The 15380-nt window shown below is 36.1% G+C and overlaps 1 protein-coding gene across 1 annotated transcript in view; it reads left to right on the top strand.

Moving 5' to 3' along the window:
- The first annotated feature begins 5798 nt into the window (after nucleotides 1-5798).
- The window catches only part of LOC110455200, a 42209-nt gene continuing 32627 nt past the window's right edge, over nucleotides 5799-15380 (top strand). The window contains exons 1-5 of the mRNA XM_021505182.1: nucleotides 5799-5881; nucleotides 7205-7417; nucleotides 8067-8279; nucleotides 12323-12459; nucleotides 14420-14507. Coding sequence (XP_021360857.1) covers nucleotides 7207-7417; nucleotides 8067-8279; nucleotides 12323-12459; nucleotides 14420-14507 — 649 coding nt within the window. The 5' untranslated portion in view covers nucleotides 5799-5881; nucleotides 7205-7206. The remainder of the gene's footprint in view (nucleotides 5882-7204; nucleotides 7418-8066; nucleotides 8280-12322; nucleotides 12460-14419; nucleotides 14508-15380) is intronic.

Below are 15380 nucleotides of genomic sequence, written 5' to 3'. Positions count from 1 at the left end.
ACCTGAGACAAATCAAATATCTACCAGGGTGTCTTCGATTTGCTATGACATATTCAAGGGGTGTAGAGAGCCTTAATGAGCGTAACCCCTGCAGTGTTGAGGATGGCCCATTGTCTTAGGTAAATTATAATATTATAATATTTTCAGATTTTTTTTTTTATATCTTTCGTTTTCTTACTACAATGTTATAATATTATTTCTATGATGTTGACAAAGAGTAAATTGAGGTGAGCGTAACCCCGGCCCATTGTCTTAGGTAAATTATCTAATATTTTCAGACATCTTTATATCTTTCGTTTTCTTACAATACAATATTTTGTTTATATTGTTGACAAAAAGTTATTTGAGGTATTCGCCAGGACGGTTTTTATCAACATGAAATTACAGGTCAGAGAAAAAGAATAAATTATGAAGTATTTGTAGAATATCCTTGTCATTCGTACCCAGACATTAAAATATTATTTATCAGATATTTTCATATTCATATGAATTTATTTCAGTTGCTCCGACTACCTGTGGACAATATTCTGTAAATGACACATACTATGCGAGTTGTATCGGTAAGTTTATAAACTCTTATAAATGGAAAGCTAAAAAGTCTCCAAGTTGTGGAGAGTTCAGTAAAACATTGGTTTAATTATACTGAAACGCAAAACAAACGTGACTATTATTGGCCATACTTCGTATACACATACCTTAAAGTTTGTATCAGTTGTGTTGTAACATCCACACGTACTGTATCATGAAAGGGTCAAATCAATTGTTAATGATGGCTTGGTATGTCTTTATATTAACAAGCATCCATTGTAAAATATATTAAGCAGTTCTTTTTTTTTCTACTGGTAGTATCTTATCCATTGAAAAAAGTAGTAAGGCAATGAAACACTGTAGATCGTGTTAAGTAGTATAGGTATATTGTATCAAATGTACACAATACACGATATATTGTTGTAGAAGTGTCGGTATACTGCTAGATACGGTATATTTATGAACACGATACACTAGATGTTGATGAAGTAGTGTCGGTATACGTTTATATACGGTGTATTATAATACATGTACACGTTGCGCGATACATGTATATTGTTGAAGTAGTGACGATATACTGATAGATAGAATATATTACATGTACACGATACACTAGATATTGATGAAGTAGGTCGGTATTCTAATAGATACGGTATATTGTATTACATGTACACGATATACGATATATTACTGAAGTATTGATATATACGGTATATTGTACTACATGTATAGGATACACGATATATTGTTGTAGAAGTGTCGGTATACTGATAGATACGGTAAATTGTATCACATGTACACGATACACGATCTATTATTGAAGTTGTGACGGTATACTGATATATACGGTATATTGTATAACATGCACACGATACACGATAGATGTTGTAGTGGTGTCGTTCATTCGATTTAAGCCTTTTGTAAAAATGATAAAAATCGAAAATACAAAGATACATGATATTTTTCGCATATGCTAATAGATACAAACTTAGTTGCATGACAATATTATCATCATAATTGTTAAAATAACTGTGCAATTTACCATTCACATTTTCGATAATTTTGTTTAAGATGTGTGCTTACCTGTATCAGATATTAAAAAAAATGTTCTTTATATTTCTTTCTACCTTTTATTTCCTAACGCCATTCTTGGCAACACGTCGCTTTTAGCTTTAATGTTGAACGTTTGCCCAGATGAGGAAGACAATGGATTATGTGTTCTGGTCGGGCCATACCAAAGTCTTTAAAATGGTAGTTGTTATTCCCTTCATAATGTTCCATATTTAGGGTAATGACAACAACTGGTGCACCCGTTGTCAGTATAATGCGTACAAGCGGAATACTGTGCTGGGTGCCTTCGGCATGGTATTTCATTGAGATAGCACTATAAAGTCGACATCAGATCCGTGATTTCACATGGAGGCAAATACTCTAGCATACCACGTCTCCAACACACATTCACGCATACACAACACAAATGGAAGCACGTCCTTAAAGACCTTAGCTATTGATTCAATCGTATTACAAAAATGATATGAGGTATGGTCTATGTATGTATTTAGACCAATGAATCAGCACATTTGCAATTACTTATAAAAATAGTACATCTCACTGAACTGATCTTATATATATGAATATTTGCAAAATGAAATTGTACTTTTTCTAGACTTTGAGTGGTGTTTGTACCAGTTCTACAGTGACCCGAGATCGTGGTCAGATGCAAGAGCGATTTGTGAACAAAATAACAAGACGTTGGCCCATATTACTGATCTGTCGCAGCATGTCTACCTGACGTCACTAATCCAAACCAGTTTACCTGCATTCTACTTTAACCCGCCCAGGTATGTATTTACAAACTCAGTGTCTGCCAGAGACCGGGATATATTTTGGTTTTGCCGTTTGTAACCGGCATTAGATGGTATGTTCTCTGCGTCAAACATGTATTCTTCGGAGCTCATTTTTTCAGGTTGAGAAGGAATATAGGAGGGCATGGATTCCTGATGTCTTTCATATCATTGGTGTTTCCTCGGTTGCTATTGACTTTGCGTGTCGCCTTTGAGTAATAACGTGTGTTGTTGCATGTTTTCTTAGCACCACAATGTGGATAGGATTGTACAAGACAAATGGGGGACAACCTGTATGGCAAGATGACTGCGCCACTCTAAGCGCAAACTATACTCCTGTTACTGCAACGTTGAACGACTCCACCGACATATGTTACATGCTAGACGGACAGGGAAGCACCTATCAAGGACACGCCTGTGAGCAGTCTCAACCGTTCCTATGTCAGGCAGCAACGTTAGGTAAGAACACTCCACGTTTAACTTTTTATCATAATACCATTTTGTGTATGCCGTAATACAGGTATTTCTATCGACCAAGCTGGTCAGGCTTTTGTTTGGTTTGTTTGTGTTTTACGTCCTATTGATAGATAAAAAAAAATCAAGACGTGCCAGGATTTGGTGATGGAGGAAAACCAGAGGGCCAGGGAAAACCACGGACACGCGGCCAGTCCTCACTAAACACTTATCCAGGAAATCACTAATTCGGCAGTCAATATCATTCCCCAAAAATGTATATATTATGCAATGCTTAAAGTTCACCTTAATGTCATTGGATCTATAAATAAAAGGACTATTATATCTCTATTTCATATACTAGCAAGTGTATTTTTGCTGTACAAGTTTTAAATGTTCCAAAGTTTAAAAACAATATACAATAAAGGGGAAATTTTAGCATACTGGTATATTTTTGCTAATAACAGAAAATAAATAATAAATGGTGGAGAAAGACTCACTCAAAGCTACATTTTTTCGGCTTTTGTAAGAAGGAAAATACAGGGGAATACTTTTGATCCGATGAATAAAAAAATGTCTAATTACAGACCGTTTTATATTACATATTAAATCATCGAAAAAATGAGTACTTTTCATTTAAAAGTAAAGGGGAGTGGACACATAAATTTCTTTTCTAAGCTAAATATATAAGTTTAAGAAATTCCACTTACATTGATAAGAAGAAAATACAATTTTGTTCAATTGTGAACACATTCATAGATTCCTGATAACACACTTGGAAGATATTGTATAAATTTGTTTTGTATATTGTCAACAAAGAAAGCAAATCACTAGAAATCACTTAAATTGGTTTATTTGCCAAAATATAGCACAGATACAAAGACAAATACAAGGTCATACATATAAGATTTATTGAACAAACCCCAAGAAATAGTAAAATTCAATCTAAAAACCTAACAAGATTGCTTGGTTCTTCAATTATTAGTAGGACAGGAGACAACTGCACTGATTCAAAATGCATTACACCACAGTGTGGAACGTGTAGCATAATTAATGAAGGATCTCGAATCAGAGTTAAAAATGGTTTTAAATGAACTTTAAAATGCAGTATGAACTCTAAATCAAATATTGTTGTATATACAATAGTCTGTTCAAAACGTTCAGATGTTTATATCGGCCAGACAGGATAGGTTATGAATTTCGTAAAATGATGACGTTACACAGACAACAAACAAGGAAATGTGATCATAGAATTTTAAAAGTAAACAAGCATTTTCATTCCTGTTCATAAAACACCTGATGACGCGATTGTAAGAGAAGTTTAGGAATCAATGTTTACAAAGTTGTTACAACCATCTTTCGATAGTTCCTATTAATCCAAAATGTTTGTTTCAATTTGTATGTCTTCTGATAATTTTTATATGGTGGCGCCGCCGATGACATGCATTCGGGGGTATTCGGGTATTTCTGGTAACGTAGATTTGGGAACGTATCCCAGTTGGGTCTAAAATGTGCCGAATCAGGCCAGTTGCCAGTAGTTCCACCATTTACTTTTATTTATGAGTGATGTGGCGATTGAATTGGTCCGGGGATACTTTAGTTGCTACATGTATGCATGAATATACATGTTCTGGGAAAGGTAACTAGTAATAAGCGGAAAATCACGAAAGACTTTCGATTGATTGTTGTTGGTTACGTTTAAACGGTGTGGGTTATATACATAATATACGTCCGCTATATGGTACGTTGATTGATTGTACCTTCAAATGAGGATTGACCTACATTTAGACGTATACAGTAGTATGAACAAAGATGGCAACGGACCTATTCTATGATGACTGCAATGAAGTGTTAAAATGCTACATACGACGAACAAATAGTAGAAGTGGTTTTGCTACGATGGTTACTACGGAAGCCGCGGTTGCTTGGGTAATATAGTTCCCGATAATCTTCATCGATTAATGAGTTTATTAAGAAAATACACACAGTACAACACTGTAGCCCTTCGACCAAGTCTATTCATTTATAACGGACATTACATTGATATACTGCTATGTTAGTGAGGCTGTCAAGTGTTCCAGAAAGAAGCTGCCATTGTTTACTTTACCGTCGAAGATATTTGAGTGTGCATCTATATAATGAGACCTTTTTCAGTATCCGTTGTCGTATACTTAGACATAACGGATCCCGCTTATGTTCGACGTACATGTAACTAGATCTTGAAGAAATCAAGCAATAGCTGTAATCGGACTGTTATCTCGCTGACGCGTGAACGCCGCTATATTTGAAACTAGTATAAATCCGCCGAAGCTTCTTTGATTGCGTAAACGCTAATGTATACGCAATAAGAGTTTACTTAGTTAAGAAGGGAGATACGTAAATATAAAAGCATTCTCTTGAAGAGCTGTGTAGCAGAGAAAGGCCTCGAGGATTGGTCTTCTTCTGATTAAAAAATGTGTTTCGTTTTCCTGTAACTTTGACTTCAATCCACTTTTTGTATATTTTCCTTCGCAAGAACTCGTTTATTTATTACCTCCTGTACATACACACACACATACACACAAATATGTATATATATATATACATAAACCTTTTATCCATGTTCTACTTTGTCATTGACTCCTGTTTCCAAAACTACATATAAACAAAAATATTATAGAAAATGTCAACCTCTCCGAGGAGGACATAATCAAAATTCGCTTGGTACAATGCATGTATTATTATCGGTGACCGCTATATACAGTGTAGCGACCAACTATACGGTTACCATACAAGTATAACAGTAACGTTGAACACATATTTAATCAGTGTCATTACACTGTTAAAAAGTTATCATTTTTTCCAACTTACAGATATCAGCACATGCTATGAAAGGGTTTCAACACTTTACGGTTCGCTTGAAAACAAAAATCATACTCGCCCATTGAGTGGATGTTTCATTTTACTTGGAATTCAAAGAAACGTTGTGGGATTCCGGTACTATGACAGTTATTGTAGATTGGTGACTTATGAAGCAACCAAAACTTACGCAAATGGCTTTTATAAATATGCAAAAGGTAAGTACGGAACAATGCATTAATTACAGTATACACTATTTTACAAGTAACCATTTTTAAATATTGTTTGCTCAGCTATTTCCGACAAAATCTCAGATAGTTGTTTTCCCTTTTACTCATCAAGTCAAGTCTCACCGTTTCCAACAACATAGTGAATATAATATTTATAATGATACCTGATCCACTGCAGGAAAAATAATAGAGGATCCCGCTGTAGTTTATCGTAAATACTGTGGCATCCCCCTTAATTTTGGATGGACGTATATATGTTGTGCAATTAGGCTACTGTTGGACAGGTACTTCATTTGTTTAGAGCGACAGATAACCAATCTCATGCCAAGGATTCACATCCTAGCCTAGTCCCGCTGCAAATTTAAGCAATGAGCACTGTCGTTGATTAAATTCTGTTCATAAATGTATCATCATAATTGTTGTCCTTTTTTAGAAAAGTACCGCGAAGTATGGTGTTCTTGTCATTACTGATTTAACAAATCTATAATCATGACAAAAATAATTGTTTCTAGTGCATAATACCAGTTTTAAGCAGCGTTACGTTTATCCTTATATTATCGTGCTTTCCTTGTTTCGGATATCGACGTCTTAAACATTTTACTTTCTCCTTGGTCGTTATTGCTCTGTCATTCGAATTTTGACCACATATTTAGAGTTGTAATGTATTCTTTCGACTTTTTTTTACACGATTTACGGGATTGTCTTAAGCACAATTACACTGCACTCTACTGTACTTTTTACAGTGTTATGTCCGTTTTACAAATACAATACAGTTAAACTTCGATGTTTCGAACGTTACGGGTCCATCGGGGAAAAATCGAAACATCGAGACTTCGACTTAAGAATTTCTAGGATATTCTGTATATGCTGCAAAAGACCGAACGTAAAGACACAAAAATTAAGCAAGATATTAAATTTGAAATATATAGGAATTAGATTTAATGTATCAAGACAAATATGTCTATGTATTTATGCACGGTAGTTTGCATGTTTAGATGTTAAAATGACCCAGGAACATCCCAATGTTCTCGTACAGTTACATATAGTTTTACTGCAAATTATTAGTTGTAATTTTCAACGTTTACCTAACGATTGGCCATGCGTTCGAAACAGCGAAACAGTCGACTCTTAAAAGTTCGATTCATAAATATTAATAGTATATACGGAATTTGGTAATACTTAGTGAATAAAGTATCGTTGTAGCTTACATAAACACGAATTTCAATATTGTTTATACCATTCCATTTACCAACTGTATATGTGGTAATGTTTGAATGCTTCTAATGGTTGTTTCATTGTATTGTCTTTTAGCCATGATAAAGACAGAAGTGGTAACACTCACAGAACCTGTGAGTTATATAACCAGTGTATGCCAAAGTGTGTACTCCACTAGTCCAGTGGAACTACCAACGATAGAAACGACACTGGCTCCAGATTCGGTTCCTACTTACACGTGGCTGGCGACATCCCACACGTACTCTGGTGTATCAGTTACAGGAACAGTATCGATTGTAACTATTACAGGTAAGTACATTTATAACTAAAATCACGTCAATATCAATCGTCAGGTCCAGTGATATAGTCAGAAGACAAGTTAAATTCACCAATCACGTTTGCTGAATCATGTAGTGTCCCTGTCCGCTACCAGGTTTAGTGAGTTAGGTAGTATGCGTAAGGTCCAGTTCCGGTAGCTGTCAGATGTAGTGAGACAGGTAGTATGCCTAAGGACCAGTCTCGGTCGGCTGTCAAGTCTTATGAGTAACAAGAAGTGTGCCTTCAGTCAAGTCATGTAAGTAGGCAGGTAAAGTGAGTAAGGTAGTATATCTAAGGTCACGTTCCGTTATGTGTACGTAACGATTGGATCATGAGTTCGAAACAGCGAAGCAGTCGACTCTTAAAAGTTCGATTCATAAATTGAATATTAATAGTATAATGAAAGGGAAAAACTCTGGTTTTCGCTGAAATTTCGTCACATAGAAAAATTCGAATCTTTGAAGTGTGATTCATGGAAGTTTTGACTGTAACTAAATTCATAGTCGGAATTTGGTAATGCTTAGTGAATAAATTATCACTTTACACAGTTGTTGTAGCTTACATAAACACGAATTTCAATATTGTTTATTTGGTAATGTTTATATGCTTCTAACTGTTGTTGCCTTGTATGATCTTTTAGCCTTGCTAAAGAGAGAAGTGGTAACACTCATAGAACCTGTGAGTTATATAACCAGTGAATACCAAAGTGTGTACTCCACTAGTCCAGTGGAACTACCAACGATAGAAACGACACTGGCTCCAGATTCGGTTCCTACTCACACGTGGCTGGCGACATCCCACACGTACTCAAGTGTATCAGTTACAGGAACAGTTTCGATTGTAACTACTACAGGTGAGTACATTTATAACTAAAATCACGTCAATATAAATCGTCAGATCCGGTGATATAGTAAGAAGACCAGTTCAATTCACCAATCAATATTGCTAAATCATGTAGTGTCCCTGTCCGCTACCAGGTTTAGTGAGTTAGGTAGTATGCGTAAGGTCCAGTTCCGGTAGCTGTCAGATGTAGTGAGATAGGAAGTATGCCTAGGGTCCGGTCTCTGTCAGTTGTCAGACGTAGTGAGATAGGTAGTATTCCTAAGGTCCAGTTCATATCGGCTGTCAAGTTTTATGAGTAACCAGAAGTGTGCCTTAAGTCAAGTCCTGTTAGCCGGCAGGTGAAGTGAGTAAGGTAGTATACCTCAGGTCAAGTTCCCGTCAGCTGTCAGGTCTAGTAAGTTTGGTAGTATGCCTAAGGTCCAGTCCCTGTCGGCTGTTAAGTCTAATGAGTAACACGAAGTATGCAATAAGTCAAGTCATGAAAGCCGTCAGTGAGTTAAATAACAGTTGTCAGGTTTAGTGAGTTAGATAGTATGCCTAAGGTCCAGTCACTATCATCTTCCATGTTTAGTTGGTTAGGTAATATTCCTAAGATCCAGTCCATGTTAGCTGTAATGTTTAGTAAGGTTGGTAGTATGCCTAAGTTCCTGTCACTATCAACTGTCATGATTAGTGAGTTAGGTAATATTCTTAAAATCCAGTCCCTGTTAGCTGTCTGGTCTAGATAGCTAGGTAGTATGCCTAAGGTCCAGTCCCTGTCAGCTGCCAGGTTAAGTGAGTTAGGTAGTATACCTAAGATCCATTCCCTGTTAGCTGTCAGGTCTAGAGAGTTAGATAATATGCCTAAGGTCCAGTCCCTATCAGCTGTAAGGTTAAGTGAGTTGGTTAGTATGCCTAAGGTCCTATCATTGTGAGCTGTAAGGTTTAGTGAGTTAGGTAGAATGCCTAAAGTCCTGTCCCTATTAGATATCAGATGTAGTGAATTAAATAGTATGTCTTACCAGTACCGACTACGTCCAGGGTCTCATCAGGCATTTGTTACTTCAAATATACTTATGCCATTGTCGTACACGATGTGTTCTCCTGGAACAAGAATTACATCATTGTAGCATTTAGAAGTGATACGGTGCCTAAGATTTTTGCGCACTACCTTTTTAGGTCACCTAAGACAAAGTCTCAAGTGACCTATTGCGATCGCCTTTTGTCCGGCTTAGTGCGTCGTGCGCCATGCGTCGTGCGTCGTGCGTCCGTATACAATTTACATTTTCGACTTCTTCTCCAAAACCCCTGAACCAATTTCAATTAAATTTAGCAGAAACCTTCCATGGCCAAAGGTCAACCAAAATTGTGGGGTCTGAGCGGCGGGGCCAAAAATGGTCAAAATGACTAACATTTCAATATCAAGATATATATGGTAGAATTAAATAATCATCAAAGATGGAAAGGTCTTAAGGTGTTTTACCAAAATTGTGAAATTCATGACCCTGGGGTCTTACGTCTTCCCCTATAGTTTATATAGGGAAATCACATTTTGGACCAACATTTGTTTAATTTCCATTGGAAGCATTATCAGTATTGGAAAGCAGTTTGATAGTATGCACATATCAGCCCTGACTGACCCCCAGGGGCTGATGTTTTGGGCCAAAAAGGGTTGAATTGACTGAAATTTCAAAAATCTTCTTCTCCAGACCCAGACATGGTAGGATCAAATAATATTTTTAGATGGAAGGGTCTTAAGGTGCTTAAAAAAATGTGAATTTCATGACCCTGGGGTCTCACGTTTTCCCTTGGGGAGGGGGTAAACTTTACTTTAGTTTATATAGGGAAATCACATTTTGGACCAATATTTGTTTAATTTCCATTGGAAGAAATTCAATTTGCGTAAGCACTAACAGTATTGGATAACAGTTTGATGGTATGCACATATCAGCCCTGACTGACTCCCAGGGGCTATGGGTGGGGCCAAAAAGGGTCGAATTGATTGATATTTCAAAAATCTTCTTCTCATGACCCAGCTATGAGAGAATCAAATACTCTCCATAGATGGAGGGATCTTAGAGAGCTTTACCAAATTCGTGAATTTCATGACCCTAGGTTCTCACGTTTCCCCTTGGGGTGGGGGTAAACTTTACCATAGGTTATATAGGGAAATCACATTTTTGAACAACATTTGTTTAATTTCCATTGGATGTAATTAAATTTCGGTTAACACTAACAGTATTGGATAGCATTTTGATGACATGCACATATTAGCCCTCAAAATGGGTGGGGCCAAAAAGGGTCGAATTGACTAAAATCTTCTTCTCCAGACCCAGATATGGTAGAATAAAATACTCTTCAAAGATGGAAGGGTCTTAAGGTGCTTACCAATATTGTGAATTTCATGTCTCTGGGGTCTCATGTTTCCCCCTAGGGAGGGGGGTAAACTTTAATATAGTTTGTATAGAGAAATCACATTTTGACTAACATTTGTTGAATTTCCATTGGAAGAAATTCAATTTGCGTAAGCACTAACAGTATTGGAAAACAGTTTGATGTTATGCACATGTCAGCTCTGACTAACTCCCAGGGGCTTATAGGTCGGGCCAAAAAAGGTCGAATTGACTGATATTTCAAAAATCTTCTTCTCAAGACCCAGATATGATATAATCAAATTCTCTTCATAGATGGAAGGGTCTTAAGGTGCTTTACCAAATTCGTGAATTTCATGACCCTGGGGTCTCAAGTTTCTCCCTGGGGAGGGGGTAAACTTTACTATAGTTTATATAGGGATATCACATTTTGGACCAGCATTTGTTTAAATTCCATTGAAAGTAAATCAATTTGGGTTAGCGTTATCAATATTGGATAGCAGTTTGATGGTATGTACATATCAGCCCTGACTGACCCCAATGGGCTGATGGATGGGGCAAAAACTGGTCAAACTGACTGCAATTTCAAAACCTTCTTCTCAAGACACATATAAGGTAGAAGCAGATGCTCCTCATAGATGGAAGGGTTTCAAGTTGCTCTACCAAAAGTGTGAATTGTAAGACCCTAGGGTCTTACGTTTACCCCTTGGAGCAAAATGTATTATGGTTTATATTGGCAAATGATATTTTGGATATAACATGTTGATAACTTGATTGAAATTATAACCCTGAGTTGACAGTTTGATACCTTGAAAAGTTTGAGCCATCCCTAACCCCAAGGGCTGTAGGGCGAGGCCCAAAGGAGTCAGTGTGCTAAAATGTCTTCATTTCTCTTGTTTATAATCAGAGGTGCTAGTTTCAAATACTTTTCAGTCTTTGATCTGTATGCTAGATATTGAATAAGGTGGTTTTATTGTTTTTGTCTCTTTGAATAATATTTCTGTACATGTTTTGAAAACAAAAATCAACTTTCTCTATAAATATATCAGAACTCAGGAGACCGTTAAGGCCCATGTGCCTCTTTTTTTGCATTAACAGTTGTGAGACAAATTTTTAGTCTTTTGACCACTTACATCACTGATGCGTCCCAGGAGGACGAACCAGTTGTATGGCGCAGTCAAATTTATCTTTTGGATACTGAATCCAGTAAAAGTGTTAATGGTGCAACCACATGTGTGTGCTATTCGTTCAACCTATCATAACATCCCGATCAACTGGAAATCCACAGTTATGCCGATCATAAAGACAAATTCAAGGTCCTAAAGGAGGCTGGTCAACCTTTAAGAGATAACAACTCCTTGTGGAAGTCCACAATAGTTGGTTTTGAATGAAGAATCGGAGCTGACTTGGGCGATACGGACATCCTCATATTTTCGCTATTGTGTGAAGAGATGAAACATCTCCTTTTGCCTTAATAGGAGATTGATATAAATAGTTTTCATACAATGTTTTTATGTCTCTGGTGACTTTCCTCTTATTGTTGTTCTTCCTACTAACATGATTATATATTAATATTGTCTTTCACCATTTTGAAAACAGAAATGATATCAATAATCCTATTATTTGAGGAGAAGCTACTGTTTTCTAGTGCAGACATTTGAAGTCATTGTACCGAAACTGTGATATTTCACATGTCATTTAGTTTTAGGAGCCGCATTGCAGAACATTTCTGACAATATTAAGCATATGGAGCCAACTAATATGACTCAGCTGACAATGTTCTGCAAACAACTACTTGAATACGTTTTGGACCATCCCGACCATGTGTGCTCAGATCTCGTAAGATTTTATATTCTGTTTTGAAAGATTGTAAGGTGTTTTTTTACAAGGTTATTAGCCGTTTAAACTTTCAAAAATTCACCCTGTGTTTATTCTGTACTGTTTTACTATCTCATCTAGGATATTTTTTAGTATAACTATAAGATGCATGCTAATTGACACCGCAATAAGAGTCCTACTTAAATTTTCCAGTATGAAAAAGGCAATACTTGTATGAGGTTAAAAATCTCCCGTTTTATAGTATGTATACAAAATTGCCAAAGAGTACAATACATTTTACAGTATTTTACAATATTTTATTTGACCTTGATATATAAAACACTATTGGATGAAACAGTGTTTGAGTGTGTATTTTATTGTATTTTCATTCATATTTAGATAGTACGTTAATAATAATTGCCGGCCGAGAGGCACAGTGGTAAGCTCGCGCGCCTTTCATCAAGATGGCCGGTATTCGATATCCTGATCGGAGGTGAAAAGTTAGGGGGTAATTTGCCCGACCACGTGTTTTTTTCTCCGGGGAACTCCAGTTCCTCCATCATCATTACACACCACGTGCTAACATACGGGCCAACTAGCTAGAGTGATTAATATAAGTTGATTAAACTTGTTTCATAATTGCTGGAAATTATTTAAATGTAAAGTTCATAGCTGTAACAATTTATTGAGAGCTTTGTTTAAACCAGTAAGATTCCCAAAATGCAGAGATCGAGTATAGACAGGCTGATATTTTGTTTGTGTTGGTATCAAAATGTAAAGAAATTGTTTTAAATAACAAATTTTTGTTGTATCCTTGTGAACAATGTGTGTTTTATTAATGATGCTTGCACTAACCCAGAAAGGAAAGAACCATACCATGTCATGGTAGTTAGTGTCTCTAATTCTTCATTTCATCAGTACATTTAACTCGTTTTTTGGTCGATCATAATTGCAGACATGCTTGTTAAGTATGCTTAAAAAACAGAAAATCCATGGATGATCTTAAATAAATTAACGAACAAAGTATGAATTTAACAAAAACAACATGCCACAAGGATGTCTTTAACAAGATTGTTCGGAACTATATTGCCTATCGTACGTCCAATCTGCACTAAACAAACTGTTTGAAAAAACTATTTTAGATTTCACCTCTGACTTTGAAATTGGGATTACAGTTAAGCAAATTAAGTGATATTGTAAACAAACATCAGTGTGACTTAATATTGTTTCGCTGTCTTAACAGAACAGTTTGCAGTGATATTAAATATAATTATGATTCTGACGTTAGCTGTTAATAGGACGTTAAACAAAATTAAACCAAACCAAAACTAAAATAAAAACATTATAATTTATTTGATTCTGAAATTAGGCATATTCTATGTTATCGAATTTATTAATGCGTTCACGTACTTTCGTAAAAGGATGACTTTTGAATTATTTAAAAGATTCGTGCTGCATTCATTTTCAATGTCTATAATAAGCATGATAGAAAACAAACTTTCTTTTAAAGAGGTTGTGTACAGAAGTGAGCACAATGCCTTCAACACAAATGTTACATGATCCTTTATTTGGCACAGACTACGAATACATAAGTACACTTTGTCTAATACACTATGCTAGATTTCAAAGTAAAATACATTTTTATCTACTATTACTACTAAGCAATGGATTGAAATCGATACTTTAACGATATCCCCCCAAAATAGCAAACATCATTGTAGCGTTTTACAACAATTATGAAAAAGGTTATTTCATCTTATATTAATCACTTGTGTTGGCCCGGATGTTAGACTGAAAGGGTCTTAAAGTTGGAGGAAACCAGAGTACATGGATAAAACCCATGTGGTCAGACAGGTGACCCAATACCATTGCACGTCCGATCAGGTAATCGAACCCCGTTCGTTTTGGCAAAAGTTAAGTGCTAGCGCTATTTGCACCACCCGACCACCTTTAATAATATAATCTTCATTTTTAAACATAGAAAGGGATAGTAAAGATTGAAAATCAAATAACAAGAAAGATTGAGTCATTACCAGCTGGTGACCTCGATTTGAACACAGCGGTTTCATGTAAGTATGAAGGCTAAACACGTGTAATATGAAAGCATGGTGGATAACTTATATAATTATTGCATGGATGCAGTACGCGTTTTTAAAACTGCAAAGAAGGAAGCTATACACGTATTTGTTGTGTCCATTGATATTGGGGCTTAGTGAATGTTTTTGAGCGGTTCGGAGTCGAGACAAGGATCATTTGCACACTTTGTTTGACGAAGGAACCAGACGTTTCAATAAATATTTATGTTCAAGACTAAATGAACAGTTCATATTGGTAGTAGGTTTGAGGTAGAGCCAGTATTTAGTGATAGTATGACGTAGTACTTGTATTGATTGTAGAAAAATGACACCAAAAGTGTTGATTGTAAATATGGGGACATAAAGAGTGTCGGTTTTAAACTGATGGTAAAAAGGGACATATGTCAAATTTCTAGATAACGTATCCTTAAACTAAGACCTTGTATGGAAAGATTAGACAAAGGCACGGAATAGTAAAAAAAAAAAACTAAAATTGAACGATTCATGAAACACCTTCACGGCAGGTTTGTACAACTGTTATTATGTTCTTGTAAAATTTGCCTGTGACAAGATAGTCAGTCAGTCAAACGAAATTTTAACGCGTTTGTAAATGTAACGTCATAATGTCATCATCTGAGTGTGACGTCATACAAATCCAGGTCACTGAGTGCAACCTAGTGGTATAAACCCCTCATGGGTGTTCCACATGAGACACACACACGCAACGTCGGTATTTGTTGGTCTCTTCAACTGAGGGTTATATCATTTTTATGTTGTACCAATCTTTAAAGCGTCATACATTGTGTTCATCGCACGTTTGATTTGGAGCCAGTAACTAAAAAGGATTGTAGAAAGGTAGTTTGTGGT

This window comes from Mizuhopecten yessoensis, unplaced genomic scaffold (assembly GCF_002113885.1).
Source record: "Mizuhopecten yessoensis strain PY_sf001 unplaced genomic scaffold, ASM211388v2 scaffold8151, whole genome shotgun sequence".
Lineage (NCBI taxonomy): Eukaryota > Metazoa > Mollusca > Bivalvia > Pectinida > Pectinidae > Mizuhopecten > Mizuhopecten yessoensis.
This window is presented reverse-complemented; position numbering and strand designations above follow the sequence as displayed.